At 36.6% G+C, this 16,831-nt stretch overlaps 2 protein-coding genes across 8 annotated transcripts in view; both read left to right on the top strand.

Annotated features, from left to right (window-relative positions):
* Nucleotides 1-16,831, top strand: part of Fak (protein tyrosine kinase 2 Fak) — a 163,595-nt gene that overhangs the window by 67,032 nt on the left and 79,732 nt on the right. The gene's annotated exons all lie outside the window — the stretch shown is intronic.
* Nucleotides 12,805-16,071, top strand: LOC138402577 (uncharacterized). The gene is made up of 5 exons (XM_069499709.1): nt 12,805-13,260; nt 13,349-13,440; nt 14,273-14,469; nt 15,180-15,364; nt 16,004-16,071. Exons 1-5 carry the CDS (start codon nt 13,023-13,025, stop codon nt 16,069-16,071), a joined length of 780 nt encoding a protein of 259 aa, XP_069355810.1. The 5' UTR covers nt 12,805-13,022.

Raw genomic sequence — 16,831 nt, forward strand, 5'->3', positions numbered from 1 at the left:
TGACCCGCCTGTTCGTTTGCTCGCCATTTTTATTAAAAAAAAACTATGACGTTATTAACGTCTAATCAAAGTTAAGTTTACCTACCTAATACCTTTATTTTAAGGTCATTCGTACATCTACTGCCAATGCTACTGACAGAAAGATTTTGTGATATACTCATAAAAATGGTACTGTATAATGGTAGCTTTAAATAACGGTTTAAGGTGTATTTTACTCTGAAGTAAAAGTGTTACGAGAATCGAAATCTGTCAACGTTGTCGAGATGTACAAACTTGTACTAAGTGTACTGGACTAGGCTACCCCTTTCATGGAAGGTGCTAAAGGGGTGGGTTGTCCCCGACAGGTCCTGCAGATTTTTTATCCTGTTTATCCTAGAATTAATGAAAAACTGCTCGTAACTCTAGCAGCTAGCTTGCTTCGTTTCAACGCCGGTCATTTTTAGATTTATGCTTAGCATCAAAGTTTCCGAGCTTAGTATCGTGCGAATAGGTGTACCTAAATACGTGTAACTTGAAAGCTAATTTAGACGGCAATCGTATTTGGTCAGCCTCATTGTCTTAAGTCATCATCGTCATCATCATCATCAACCAATAGATGTCCACTGCTGGACATAGGTCTCTTGTAGGGACTTCCACACGCCACGGTCTTGCGCTTCCTGAATACAGCGGCTCCCTGCGACTCGTCTGATGTCGTCCATCCACCTAGTGGGGGGTCTTCCAACGCTGCGTCTTCCGTTGCGAGGTCGCCATTCCAGCACCCTGGGGCCCCAACGGCTATCGGTTGTACGAACTATATGACCTGCCCATTGCCACTGCAGCTTCGCAACCTGTTGAGTTATGTCGGTTGTCTTAAGTCGAGGTTGCTTAAATAGATATGAAAGAGGAGTTCTCTCCAAGCGCACCCCATACAAATGAAGTTTGTTTCATATTTGAATATTAAGTAGACTTAATGAAATTTTTGTAGGCACGTTTGAACATTCAATGATAGGTTATTTTATTAGGCTAACCGCTAAACCAAAAGAGAGGTCTATTTCCTAAATAACCCCTTAGGTTTTGACCTGCGTTTGATATATTCAAAGCGCCAGAGAAATTCTGCTTATACATAGTTCCATAGAAAATCTGTTTTCTTAACTTTTTGTAAAGTAAGTATCTTAATCTGTACCTACTCATTTCAGAAAAAATATTATTATCATGATTTCATCTCGTAAAACGAATGAAAAAGCCCTAAAGACTTGAAAACTCCTCAGCTTCACAAACTTCACAACAATAATTGAAATTCTGCAAATCTAAATAGCGGTATGGAGGCTGCATTCCGCAAATGGAAGCTTGGATGTGTGTTGATGACATCGCTAAGTATTTAGCGGCAGACAATTTAAATATTTTACCATCTATGTAGATTGAGTCACCCCTTCCATATAGATCGATGGGGGGTGAGTGTCTCCCACAGGTCTCGATAAAGTTTTTCTCATTTTGCTTATACTGGCATTAATGAAAAATGGCTCTGGCCTCGGGCGATCGTTTCGGATCTTTTTGTTGATAAATGTCTGTTACACTTGTCTTCAAACACAGTATCCGGTAAAAAGTCTTTTGTAATAAGTTTTTTCTTGATGTTCTCGCCATCAAAATTAGTTTTTCTCTTCTTTTGTACCGACATAATGTTTTCACGATGTTCGCCGAAAGAAGTAGGCGTTTCTTTGCGGTTATTTTCCTATGATCCTCTATTTTTTTCTAGTTTTAGTGAATTGTAGCAAAATAAGCTTAATGTGTCTGATGACGGAATGTCATCTTTTCATTTCACGGAATTTAAGGATTAGAGAAACCATACGTATAAAGTCACAGACAACGCTAGTTTTGTCAACTATGCTAAAATATTACAATATTTGCCAAACTCTCGTGATATTGAAGATTCCGCACACAAAATGTTTTCAAGGAAAATTTTCCATGAAAAATATTGTCCTACATTCGCAGAGCTTTAACATTTCAATATTTCAGTGTTTATCTAGGACTGAGCCGCTCCTTTAAGGAGATCGCACACGGCCGTAAGACATGCAGGACTCGGGAGACACAAAATCTTCAGTGCCGTCAGCAGCAGTGGGCGCGACGTAAACATGTGTACCTTTAAATGTGACCTTTGTTGATGTCAGACTTTACGCCAGATCCATACAGTTCGACATTGAAGCATGCTATATTGTAGCATTCAGCCACAATCCAGCCCTATAGCATGCTACAAAACAGCATGCTACAGGGCTGAATGCTGCTTAAGGCTATCGCACTTCGTAAATCCTAAATAATATGTATGGGAGTTGTTACCTATAATGCAAGTATATTGCACCTACTGTACGATCACCATTAAATGCAAGCCCGTGACGGCTGTTTGTACTCGACATTTTCCGATGCAATCTTTCACATAATATAATATGGCCTGACCCGCCCTGGGGTCGCTTGGGTACAATTTATGAAAATCCCTTCTTAGTGGGTCTTTACGCTAAAGAAAAATGTACTTAGGTACGTATGTAAAATCTCATGTTTCTAGACACAGTTGTTTAGGCCAGTTAATCCTAATTTCCTAGGGCCAAATTCAAATTGTCTAAAATGTTGTCATGAAATCATCGAATCATAGTTACAGGGATTATATTCTTCCTTCGTCGTTTAGGTTTTCAAAACTGCGTAGGAACTCTTAAATTTTCCGGGATAAAAAGTAGCCGATTATATCTGAGTCTGGGATGCATGTTATCACTGTACAAAGAGATTATCCCGCTACCACATCCAGTTGAACTAGGTTTTTAAAAACCTCGCGGGAACTCTTTGATTTTCCGGGAAAAAAGCTTATGTTCTTTAATACTAATTTTGTAACATTTCTCACCTCTATACAATATAATTTCACGCAATCCTCCTAATGCAGCAACTTTGACGTAGTCGCTTGTATGAAAATAAGTTTTACTGAACACGTATTTGTAAAAGCGTGCGCTTAAAATACCTCTCCTCTGTACATTTCCCGGGTAATATTTTCCGAGACATTAATCTTCTGGCAACACTCGCAGTGCATATCCACATCGCGATAGAGCCTGTTATACCACACCCTTCTTCGGCCACTCTGCTTCAAAACTCTTTGTATAAGTTTAGTATATTTTCGCTTGTATAGTTACGGTACATCACTGTGTTATATTTTAGACTCTATAATTGCAGAATTCTCGACTAACCGAATAAAAGTATGTACAATTAGTGAATGACTAAAAAGTAAAAACACGACTTTTCACATCCCTTTGTCACTAATGACGATTTAAGGCGTTTTGGGAAATAATGTTTCATACCTTAGGTTGAGCTCTATTTACCACATTTACTGATAACTGACGTATCTACAGTCTAATGCGGTGGCGGATGTTTGCATGACAAATATCTGGATAATTCGCTGCTAAGTAAATCACCCATAATCGTCTAATTTAATGGATGCTTGAGCCAAATTGATATTTAAAAGCGGCTCTATTCCATTGGATCATATTAAAATAGACAGATTCGATATATTTTATCTTCTACAACAAATAAAAATAGACATTTCTATATGTATTTTCACTCATGTTACATTTTTTCTTTTATTTTCACATCCATCCTTGCATGTTTAGCATCGTGATAAAGTCCTTTGCGTCGCACCTTTTCCTTCGCTCGATAGCAGTCTCCAACTATGTCTTTTGTGTACTAGCAACACCTTTTTTCCTTTTCATGGAATACAAAACACCTGTGTGCAAGTGGAGACTTCGCAGGGTTAAGACGCAGTAGAGCTCTTAAGTGCGCATAAAATGTGACTTGAGTTTTAAGGAAAACTACTCGTATACGCGCGATATAGATTAACTGAGAGAAAAGTGTTCTTCGGAGTTCGGTGTATTGCGCTATAGGAATGAAGACGGTATATAACACTATAAACTTATGAAATATTTTCTATCTGAGTAACAGAAAGCTACTCATCGTTAGGTTTTTAAACATATTAGTAACAAACTGTGTTTTTAAAAAGAAGACCTTATTATTCTGTATGTATAAAAATGACAATAAATAGCGATGCTGATTGACACCTAGTTGTTGAGAAAGTATGTCTTGACAGCCAAGTAAGTCGAGGGTCTGGGATTATTATTTTATAAAAAAAATAATGTATACTATATAAAACGGCCTTCGCAATGAAACTTTGTAACAAGCATTAAACCGTCCAAGCTCCAAAGTTAAATCACAGCACCATTCTAACAGAATGTTGACGGAGGAAATTCATATAATCCCGTTTTAATTCCTTATCCGCCGACAATGGAAAAGCCCTGCGTCAACTTTCTAATTAATTGCTCATCTATTATGAATACTGTAAAAATTTTCGCCTTCAATTCACAAAGGTAGGATAAGTGCTTCATTTCTTTCAGCATAACTTCTATTTTATTAGAATTTAGACTTTTCATACCATCTTAACTGTGACGATAATAAGATGCTTCGCTTGTGCCGAAACAGCCTGTTCCTGAAGCCGGAAAATTTGTAAGCAAATGTTTAAATCTTCGAAGTTCTAAAGTTGTCCAACCGTCACGGACCGATCGTAACAAAACGCTGGCAGAGGGGAAATTAGTTTAATCTCATCTTAACTTGCTTTAGTATTCACCAACATTGTTATCCCTTTGTCGAGGCTTCCTTGCTATATTACTAATCTTTTATGAAAGCTTGGCAAATGCATGGGTACTCCATGCATGCTAAATTCACGTCGTCGTACGTTGTTGCATTGATTCTGAAGACTTTCTTTTTGACCATAATTATAGCTAATAGAAAGTGATGATGTGGCTGAAAATGTGACACCTTTTCCTAGAAGATGTTATTTGTTATTTGTTAATTATCGGGCTAAGATTGTAATTGACAGGAAACAGCTGATCTCGGAAAGGTATTCTAAATCGTAGCCATGCGTATTAGGAATAAAGACGTGTACCTATACGTATTCAAAGTCTTACAGACTTTAAAAGTTGAAGAGGGAATACGACCGAAAGGTTTCCAAACACACAACAACGATGAAATAAAACGGTACTGTAAAACGTCGTTGTTGGTTGAAAATAAGTATTATATATCTTTTTATATTCTTTGTCATCCACCTAAACTGTAATCCTTACGTTAATTTCTCTTGATCTTGCTAATTTTCACGAAGACTTACCGAATATTTGTGTTTACTGTTATTCGTTCTGAATATACATAAAACTGTCTCATATTTCTAAAAGCGTTGAGTTGTTTAATAGCGAACTTTTTTCAAATTTTTCTCATAACTCTTATGCTTTATAATTCAACATTTTCTTAATATTGCAAAATTATTTTTTGCCAAAACTTGGCAAATAGTCACTAGCAAATCTGCATAAGAATCAGTTGCATTAGTAGATTTAACGTTTGCTGCAGTGAATTTTCACAATATTTTTGCTGACTTTTCTAAAACATAATCCTAAAGGGCATCTCTAACTGTTTGGGCGAAGGTCCGTCGTAAATATAGAATAGCAAGGATGCTTTTGCAACGAACTCATGTATTGAATCCTATTGAATCCCTCCTCACACAGCTCTTTCAGAACCTCTCGAATAAAAGAAATAAACCTATTGTTGCCTAAAGATAGCAAATGTTATTTTGATTTTATCAACATTGAAGTTCTTTATATATAGGTACCTATGTACGATTGTAAACGTACTTTGTAGTTATTAAAACTGCAATTTGTAAAATATTTTGTCTCAATTTTATTTGTTTTTATAACCAGAGCACCAGACAAGCCGATATAAATATATAGGGTTCAATTAAGGTTGATTAACATTTTCCAGCAAATATTTGTGATTTACGTAAATCGGAATATGAAATTCTTGAATCTGTTGTTTTGTATCAACATCGAAAACTTAAAAATTTTAGACCCACATCAAACTCTGTCACATAAATTTCAAATTAATAGCACATGAACGCCTGCAATTCTTGTACGATAGAGCAGAAGAATTCGCGGCCCACGAAACGGCACGGTCAGTGGGCATCGAAGGAGCGCGAGTAATCGAATGTTGGCACGCCCTCTGATTTATGCACCCCAAATACGTTAGAAAGAAAGGATAATTTGGTAATAACAAAGTAAATTCAAATTTACATCACAACAATATTATGTTAGAGAGTTTTCGCCTCAAAATCGCGATCAGATGTTTTGAAACAAGAGTTTCATCCCAAAAAAGTGTTTTTATAGGAACAATGATTTACCGTGTTTATTTCTAATTAACATAAAAATACACAATAAAAATTGATAGGGAAAAAAGCGTATAAGAATAAAAAAGTTAAAAGATGGTAGATAAAGTAACCACAGATTTAGGAGTAAGTGTATAAGTCAAAACAGTAAGCGAACTCACCTAAATATTAGAAATAGAAAAAGAAGTTTTTTATTGATTCGCCGAAAAATCTATACAAATCGACAGAATATTTAAATTGAATCTTTTTTTAGTCAGTGTAAAGTCAGCAAAAGCCTACTTTTGCGAAGAACATTTTCAGCTGCAATTTTTTAAATTCTGAATATGTTTTAGTTTGTGTTTAGTAAAATCTGCTTTAATGTTTAGCAATAGCATTATTTAGATAGCTTATCTTCCAATTTACCGCTATGCTTACTATCATAATATAATTTAAGACCAAGCTGTGTTCGTGCATTCAAAATCAAGTACCCGTTTACTGGATGGCATGAGTACACATTCGAGCCATAAAAGTCGTTGTATTCAGCTACCGACTTTAGTGATATAGGAGATTCATTTCTAATAATCGTACTGAGGTTTTATAATATAGTTATATCAGCCAATATAACTTGACAAATCTTCGCTCATTCATATGCATTGGATATGGCAGGGGGAAGTCACCAGATTCTGTAAGGCCAACTTAGCTGGAGTCGAGTATGGACCTATACCTATCCTCTGAGCACAGATCGATTTGTGAAATACCAACGAATTCACCGATTCACGTATTTTGGAAAACGAAACTTGAGATCACGTCTTGCGAAAATGTTTAAATCCAAAACAGATCCAAACAAACGTTCCTCCTAGTGTTGGGGACAATACGCAGAGAAATTTTTAGCTTTTATAAAATAAGGAAGGTTTGGTACGCGCTGGCTCTCTCTCTATAAAATTTATCTGGCGATTGTGAAACAGGCCCTTAGAATACAATTGAATTAATGTTACGCACACACCACACCTACAGAATATACCTTCAATAGAAAATCAACATACACAATATACGAGTATGTGTAGGTAACTGTACTTAAGTGTCCCGATAAACACTGAAACAATGCATCTGGTTCGCCAGTAACACCGGTTAGTCCTCCATTGTCGACTGCCAAACTGCCAGCACAATGGCACCACAATGCCTACAATGCCGATGTGTGAGGTTTTGTGTTTAAGAATTCTCGGAGAGGCTAGAGTGCCACCGAGGAAGTTATTGTTGTGACATTTTTCGATTAAGGAAAAACGGGGAACATTCTCGTTATGACGCAATCGTTTTTATTGTCATCGCTATTGTTGTTATTCACGTTTCTTACGGTCTTCTCTGTTTCAGCATTTTTATATCATTTGAGACATTATCAATTTTATTCTATTTGTAGTTTATATCTTTACGTTCATAGCTTATTAGGCGAGCTCCTATATTACTGTTCAGAAGTTCAAGCTCTGTTTAAAATTCATATACCTACTATGGCCAAACTCTTCTCATTCTGAGAGGAGATGCGTCCTCAGTAATGAGCCGGCGATGGGTTGATCATGATGATGATGATGACCTAATTACTTTAAATTGTATAAACGCCTTTTGTGGAATTGTGTTAATTGTCGAGAACTTTCGGGACGAAATATAACTGCCATTATGCCACTATTAGACTACATAAAATGCTCTTATCGTTCATAGTATAGAAGGAGATTTAATAAGTTAAGAGCAAACGTTAGTCGGCAAACATTCAGCTAATAGCGGTCTGGCTCGCGGCTACGCCACGAACTATTTGCGCCACGTGACTGCTTTGAATGCATTAATTAGGGACTTCATTTTGCCAAATGTGGCTGCGAGAACTTGGGATGGAAGTCTAGAAACAGCACATTACATGGTGGTAAAGTTCTATTTCAAATCTGTATTGCTTGCTACCCAAGTTCCTGTAGCTACTTCAGTTACATTTTTTTCTAATATGTGTAACAAAATCAACTTTATAGAAATGTTCATGTCTATAACTATGGTGTAGTGGCATGTCAGCGATGGATGGTAGACATGAGTATACTGTGTATTTATGTTTTTTTCTCTACACGGCGTCGTCCCTGAACGCTATGGGAACAAAAATAATCAATTATCAAACTACTGGTACTGGGTTTTGGTAGTATCCTGATCTTAGAATACCACGATTTGATTTGATACACTACACGTTGCATCTTATATGTTTGCTTTAAATAGCTTGTCAGTATGCCATTGTTTGTATAGGTGAAAAACCGACTCGTATCTTGCCTTCCTAATTGCCCATTTATTAACAAACAGTGTAACCGACATAAGCCAGTTAAAAAAATCATAAAACAGTAAATGAATCCTTCGCAAACTCAGTAGCTGTCCCAGTTAAGGTAGCTCAGTTCGGTGCTTTCTCCATACAAACGTAGGAGGGAAAATACAACAATATTCGATATTGTACGCACAAAACTAAGAATTATATCGATTTATCTCGTCATTATCTAGGTTTATTGATATATAAAATATTGAATAAAATATTGATTTAAAAGTTACGAGGCTCAAAAGATTCCTATTTTATCACTTAATTAATGACAACTTTGGGCGTAAATAAATAAGATTAGGGATATGAAAATTCTAAAACAATTTATCATTAGACGTTGTTTATTTATTCATTAGTTGAAATAACTTTACTTTGCAAACATAAATTCAGCAGTTTTTTCTCAAAAATACTTTTCCTAAACCCTTTTCGCGCGCTTGATTTCAGTGAAAATCATCGTGCCTCTCAACTTTCTCATACAATGTCAAGTGAAAAGCAAACATGTTACCCACGTGCGCTGCCAATTTTGGTCGAGCGTCCTGCGTCACCTTAAGCCAAGTTTGCGAAAGTAGTAATAAAAGTTTTTTAAAAATTTACTACTTCTGCCTGTGTAGCGGGGACCGGAGACCGCTGCCAGCTGTTTGCGGAGCTAGGTTTACTCTTTCAGTTATTAAATCTGTTCAGACCGAGGAGATTTACGTAATCGTAGAGCGGCTATGAGGAACACTTATAAAATATTCTCAAACTATCTAGAGTCAAGTTTCAAGGCAGATACAGGCTTGACGAGCTAGCATCAATTTTATAGAATTACAAGCTGACCCGCCCCAGCTTCGCTCAGGTGGAATTTAGAAATCAGCTTAGTAGGGGTGGAATTTCCAATAATCCTGAAACACGTATGTCTTCATTTGTAACCGAAAACCCAAATACCAATTTTTATGGAAATAACTTGAAAAATGACGGATTTTCATACAAACTTTCATCCCCTTGGGAGTAGAATTTTCAAAAATCTTGTATTTGTTAATTTTAACCGAAAGCTCGCATACCAATTTTCATCGATACAACTTTAAAAATGACGGACTTTCATACAAACTGCAAGCCCTCTTAGGGGTTGAATTTCCAAAAATCCATCCTTAGTGGGTGCCAAACCTACTGGTTAAACTTCACGTTTCTAACCCCAGCGGTTTAGGCTGTGCGTTGATAGATCAATCTGTCAGTCTGGACAAGTCTTTTTATTGAATAGATTGAGCATAGTTAGGTTCGACGTTAAATTAATCTGTTCAGCCTAAGGACATTTACGTAGTAGTGATATTGGGCACACTTATGCACATACCTACTTGAAGTGCGTAAAATTTGGTTATCAAGACGGTTAATGTCCTTCTGAACATGGGCCTCATTTCTAAGGATAATGATAGCATTAGAATTAATTTTGCATGAACTGATTTGGAAGATCCATAGATATAAGTTCCTCGTTTAAGAATTATTTATAGATTCTCCATTCAATTCCAGAAAACTGTTACGAGCCCACGCCATTATTCAAGTGTTCAATATTTTAGAGGGATGGTATTGATTTGTACCGAGTTGGTGCCAACAGTTTTCCATTTCCCTAGTTTGCATTCCCGTAGTGCGCTAAGAAATTTCAAAATCCACGAAGTTTTCAATATTTCATCCGACCTTTGCCGGCATCTCGAAGACTGCGCTATGGAGTACTTGTTTAAGAAGATTGGGTGCTTTATACAGTTTTAATTCTATTTTTATTTATTCTTCACCTTTTTTAAGGAAGCAAAGATTTACTCTTCTAACTATTCGTAAGGACATTTTATATTAAATTTTGGAGTTTGGTGCTAGCGGTAATAACTGCTGATTCCTAGCATGCTAGGAATGTTCCCATTACACCTATAGATACTCTTTTTTATACCTTCATTTTAAATATTAATTAATGCCGCACGTTTCGACTTACAACCAATAATTATGGTGCTATTTCACCGAAATGTTAAAAAAAATTGTACTTGCTGTATATTATAAAAAAATTATCAAACCAAACAGGCACTTATATTATTTTTCCTTAAAATTAGAATTCGTGATATCGAGCTTAAATGCTAAACTCAGCTAATTTAATTGACAATTATAATATTAAACATGCCATGCAAGACACTTTAATGTCGAATTAAGTTTAAGCCGAGTTTAACCCAGATGTACTAAACTTATATTATAAGAAGAACAAAATTATCTGCACTGCGCAAGTTTGAATTTGAATAATTCTAGGATTAGCTGGTTCATGGAAAGGGACCAGACATATTATATTATCATGTTTAGTAAACGCATGTAGTTACCTAATTTACAAGTTATAGCATATATATATATATATATATATATATATATATATATATATGTATATATACGCCTATCCGTAAAAAATAATTAAAGGCCCTATATCATAAAATAAGAAAAGACGCCAATATCGGTGACTTAATCTTGGACTGGATTGGTAGAATCATTGCTTCTGTCGGACATCCCTTGACAACGTCGGATTTTTTTTGCAATAGACGTTTTAGTTACGTTATTCGATGCTATATTATAAAGGCTGCTGTGTTTCGCTACGTGCCTGAGGGAACAGTAAAGTAGTTCTTTAAGCCCTAATAACGCATGGGCAATAGACACTGGATACGCTTGGTATTCCATTCATGTTATCTTCTAGACACTCGGACATGAAACTCATATATCATACTGTTACTGTACGGACAACGGGGGAAGCAAATACCTCGGGGCAATGGTATTGTCGACTATTCTTTGCCTGGAATGTCACTCTGTCGATGTCGCACTGCCGTTTGTTAAAGCTCGCGCACACGGCGTGTGCCTGCTATACACATGAATTTTTAATAGTTTTTTAATTGGATGTCAAGTTGGTCCTTTCTTGCTTTAATTGACAATTCAGTGAAAATCACTGCGTTTATTATGAATCAAACTCCCCGCTGCGTTGAGTACTGTTTGTTCGGGCTAATCTTATAAACTACTTTCTTCAATACAAAACAAACGTTCCTCCCAGTGTTGAGGACAATACGCAGAGAAACTGTCAGCTTTTATAAAATAACGAAGGTCTGGCACGCGCTGGCTCTCTCTATAAGCTCTGCGTAGGAATGACGGACGTAAATATGCCAAAGATGTCATATGAATAGCTTGGAATTGATCGGAGATCGGATTAGTGCGTAAGCAATACTGAGTTCGGTCTGAGTTTTTTATATCCGTATTTTCACGGACTCGGATCGGATGAGTGCGTGATCGCTCTTACGATCTACAAGAATATTCAGAGTATAATAATATACCAAAGTGAGAGTACTCTGCAATCTGCATACATTTTCACAGCAGTATGAACTCTGGCTGTGCTCATTTACTTTATTTGAACAATGGGCGGGAAGGATATCCCTAAGGCAATAGTATTGTTGGCTTGTCATTAAGAGTAGGTACCAACGCCTGTGCATAGTTTACAAAGTTTCTAAACTCCTATTTTAACCTGGAAGAGGAGTTACATACGTCAGATTTGAATCTATACCTATCTGTTATAAAGTAGAGTCAAGCACGAAGACAAAAATGTCCTTGAGAACTCTTTCTTTGCGATACTATCAGATGAAAATCGAAATTTTGTACAATTTTTACATATTATCATTATATATAGTATATTTATACGGCTATACTCACGTATCCAGTCGACGTTAGCCCGACTAGTTTCGAACCCATCCGGGGTCCTTTATCAAGGGGCTCAGTTCGTGCATGCGTCGCGTCGCGTTTAAGACTGCGCGCGTAGAATTATACTATGTATAATGGAAATCACTCACGATAGTTTAAACGCTAAAATTTTTACTTCAGTTGAAGAAGAAATGAGTGTAAAACAAAAAGCTTACTAAGCTTTTACAAGTGAAATTCTCTTCAGCATATAATATACCCTCTACTTACCTGTGTGTAAGGTTCAGTCATACATTTCGCATTCTGCAAAAAAATAAAGAGCGATATGAAAGTAATTAAAACCCGTATAAACGCCACCGCTCCTATTCCAATTCAACTTTCCCATATTATTTTTACACCCTTTTTGGCAGCACATCAAATTTACCTTTGACGTTCCAATGTTTGTCGTCTATTCGGTTTCAGGGCGGTTTTAATGACGCTCTTTTTGTGAAATCCGAGGGTGCACTCCCCTTTATTTTTTCTTTTTGTGTGCGAAGTTTGACTGACATTGAAAAATGTAAGGGTGCGTCCACATCTGGCGAATGTGCCGCGAATGTGCAGCTCGCGAGCCGTTTGCGAGCTGCCCGCGAGCTGCGCGCGTGCATTTTTGTTCGTGAGCCGCTCCTGCGCCGCCCGCGCGCAGTTCGCGCGCAACCTATGCGCCGTACGCGATCAGCGAGCGGGCGGCGCGCTAGCGGCTCGCGTCTTCCTTCCGCCCGCGCCTCAAGCCCCGCGGCCCGCACCCCTCCGCTCAGTTCGTTTCTGATTACTGGAGGCTAAGTACGTGTTGTCATGGAGTGGACGGAGGAAAATTGTTTACGCTTAATTGAAACATATAAAAGATTTCCAGTTTTGTGGGATCCCAAAGATCAATATTACTATAGAAAAAATCTAAAAAATGATGCGTGGAAAGAAATAGGTGCTATAATGGGAAGCGATTATGAACAATGCCGTAGCAAACTGTTAAGTCTTTTATCTTCTTTTAGAAGAGAGAAAGGAAAAAGTCAAAAAAGTAAAGGGACAGGGAAAGGTGAGTAAAAACTACTTGTTACTTTTTGTGTCTTATTTTATTAATTAAATTGACTATGTAACTAATATTATTCTACATATATTTTTAGGTGCATCCGAGACTTACAAAAGTAGATGGTTTGCCTACGACGCTTTTTCCTTTTTAGCTGATCGGGATAAACCAAGGAAACGTTTAAATACTGTAAGTAATTAAATCAACAATATTTATCTTGAAATGCAATACGGCCTTCATTTACACAATAAGAAGCAATCTCATCTCTTATTTCGTTTATTTCTCTGGAATATCTTATTTGTGGTGTTTGAATATTTGAAAGAGATGTGAAATTAGGTACGGATTGATTGATGTACATATTAGAATTAGTAGTATAAGTATTGGTGGCGTTCAGTTTCAAATAATTATGCAAGTGAATAATACTCATAACGACCACTTCAGCAACTTCTGGTTTTAATATCATGGGTTTTCTAAGTACCCTAAAAATGGATGATGCAATGCCAAATGCACTTTCAACAATTCTGCGAGCTCTGCTTAATCTATAGTTAAAAATACGTTCCGGAGTGCCTTTACTGTGGTTACCGGAGTATGGTTTCATCACATGTTTATCTAGAGCAAAAGCGCTGTCAGCAACAAAGAAGTAGGGTATCGCTTTAGTCCTATAAGGTAATGCTTTTTCTTGTGGTAAATTTAAGGTGCCATTTTGCATCATCTTGTAGAACTCTGTATCTTTGAATATCCCTCCATCAGATATACGCCCCTGGCAACCAACATCAGCAAACATAAATTTATAATCTGAGTCTACCAGTGCAAACAGAACAATACTAAAAGTAGATTTGTAATTATGATATTCAGTTCCACTTTTCGGAGGTGCCTGTATGACTATATGTTTACCGTCTATTGCGCCAATGCAATGGGGCAAATGCCATTTATCTTCGAATCCTTTACTCACTTCTAGCCATATATCTGGTCTCCTTGGCACCTGAATAATAATAATATAAATATAAAAACATTATTACAGGAACAAGCAGATACAGAACAAGATAAAGTGGATGAGGAACAGGTACAAGATGATGGAATAAATACTGACACCGAAAGCAACCTGTCTTTTATTGAACCTCCGCCGCCCAAAAAGAAAAAATCGACGGATGATAAAATCGTAACTGAAGCCCTACAAGTTTTAAAGACTGCTACAGAAAAATTGAGCGATAATTCCAAGTTGTCACAAGAAGTCCATTCATTTATAAATTTTATTGGAGCCAAAATGGAATCTTATTCACGTTTAACAAAAAATATGGTTCAAAAGGCAATATTTGATGTCATAATGAAAGCCGATTCTGGGTACTATAATTATCAACCAGATGTGCAAGGTTATACAACTTATTCTCAAAGTGCTTCTACGTCCAGACCGCACAGTCAGGAAAGTAATTATTCGACAGAAGATACGAATGACAGCCTCGATGATTTGTTTCAATATTAATACTTTCTTTTCGTAAACTTGTATGTTGCTTATAAAAAAGGCTATTTGATTTTTAAATAAAAATAATTGGAAAAATACTCACACGTACGTTTTCCTTTAAACACTTGATAATCGCCAAACACACTTCAGGAATAATAATACTTATACTTTGCTTAGAAATTCTAAAAAGGTACTGCAAGCTTGTGTAGGAATCTCCAGTGGCCAAGAATCGTAATGTCAAACTTAATTTATTTTCAACTGAAATTGGTAGCCTATGCGTTTCCTTTTTAGCAATCTTGAAACTAACCATATGTAGAAGATTTTGATATAATTCTGGTGACAATTTTAAAAAATTGGCATAGTGTCCGCTTAATTGATGGCTTTTCAACTCCGCTACTATATTCTGTTTTCTTTTAAAAATAGGATTTTGCCACCAACGCCGTTGTCTCTTTTTTTTCCTTTTTATCAGTAATATAATAGCTAATGATGCAGCAATTATATTAAAAGCACTAGTGTCGTCCGACATCTTCGGAAGTACTGAGCCAGTAAACGGAACTGTAAGCGCGAGAATTGAGTGCGCGCAGATCGCGCGCCGCGCGCTCGCCTTTTACGAGCCTTGCATGAGTTGCGCTAGAGGCGCACCAAACCATTGCCGTGACTGCTCGCGTGCAGCTCGCGGGCAGCTCGCGGGCAGCTCGCAAACGGCTCGCGAGCTGCACATTCGCGGCACATTCGCCAGATGTGGACGCACCCTAAAGCCTAGTGCGCACTTCAGCTATTTAAGTGCGACTTCATAGCTGTTAACACATCTTATTTTATAATATGTATTTAAAATCAAATAATTTATTAAAAATTAATTAAATTAAAATGAAGATTTCGAATTTAGTTGTTTCTTTTATTATTACTCTACTTCTCTTCGATTTAAAGTATAGGTAACCTTTATCAGTGTCCAGAATGAAAAATAGATGATGCCCGTGAGTTAGTGTATGTGAATTTGTGTTTTAAAATCCCGTGGAAACTTTTTTATTTTCTGGGATAGAAAATACCTTATTTGTGCACCGGGATGGAAGTTCTTCGTACAAAATTTCGTCAAAATTGGTTGAATGGATCGGCCGTGAAAAGCTAGCAGACACACACTTTCGCATAATTATAATATTACTATAGTGTCGGTATAGGCCCTTATTACACAAAGTATACAATTCGACTAAACACTGAAGAACTAACATAAAAAATTCAGTGTTTTACAAAATTACGTTTCACGTTTTCAAGTTAATCAAAAATTCTGTTTTGTAGCTGATTTGGGCGCTCTTTTTGTGAAGTCCGAAGCTGCTCTCTCACAACTGTTGATTTTCGTCGAGTGACTTGTTTGTGTGAATAAGTTAAAGCTGCTTACGCTACGTGAAAAATGTATTAAAAAATATGAGCTTATTTTGCATTTGCAAATGTTGCACCGGCAAAATTTGCAGTTCTTACCCTTAACACAGATCTAAAAATCTAGCTACGATAGCCAGTTCTTGATCTTGTAACATTTTTTTTGTATATGCTTACGCCAACAAGCACGCAAATCAAATCCATGTACTCGTATGTGTGTAACAAGATGATTGAAAATAAAAGTTTCATTTATGTATTTATTTAAAATGACTTGAATATACATAATTACAGAATAATATGTATTGTTATGATACATTTTATTATTTAAAATAAAAGTTATGACTTTGTTTCTCTATTACAGTACAAGTAGCTACATGTTACAATGGTCTGAGCTAGATTCAATGAAAAACATACATACATACTAATATTATTATAAATCCGAAAGTATGTCTGTCTGTCAACTTTTCACGGCCCATCCGTTTAACCGATTTTGACGAAATTTGGTACAGAGATAGCTTGCATTCCGGAACACTTGGTCCTGGAAAATCAACGAGTTTCTGCGAGATTTAAAAAAACTAAACCCACGCAGACGTAGCCCCGTCCATCAGTGCAAGTCCAGTCTAGTTTTTTATAAAGCCTATATTTAACTTGACAATTGAATTCTGTCTAGCTCCTGTTTAAGTCAGAGTTCTTTTTGTACAACTTTAGTGAACTTCCCATTTTTTTCGAGTCTCTCGATTAAAGTGTTTG

Source organism: Maniola hyperantus, chromosome 7, assembly GCF_902806685.2.
Source record: "Maniola hyperantus chromosome 7, iAphHyp1.2, whole genome shotgun sequence".
Classification (NCBI taxonomy): domain Eukaryota; kingdom Metazoa; phylum Arthropoda; class Insecta; order Lepidoptera; family Nymphalidae; genus Maniola; species Maniola hyperantus.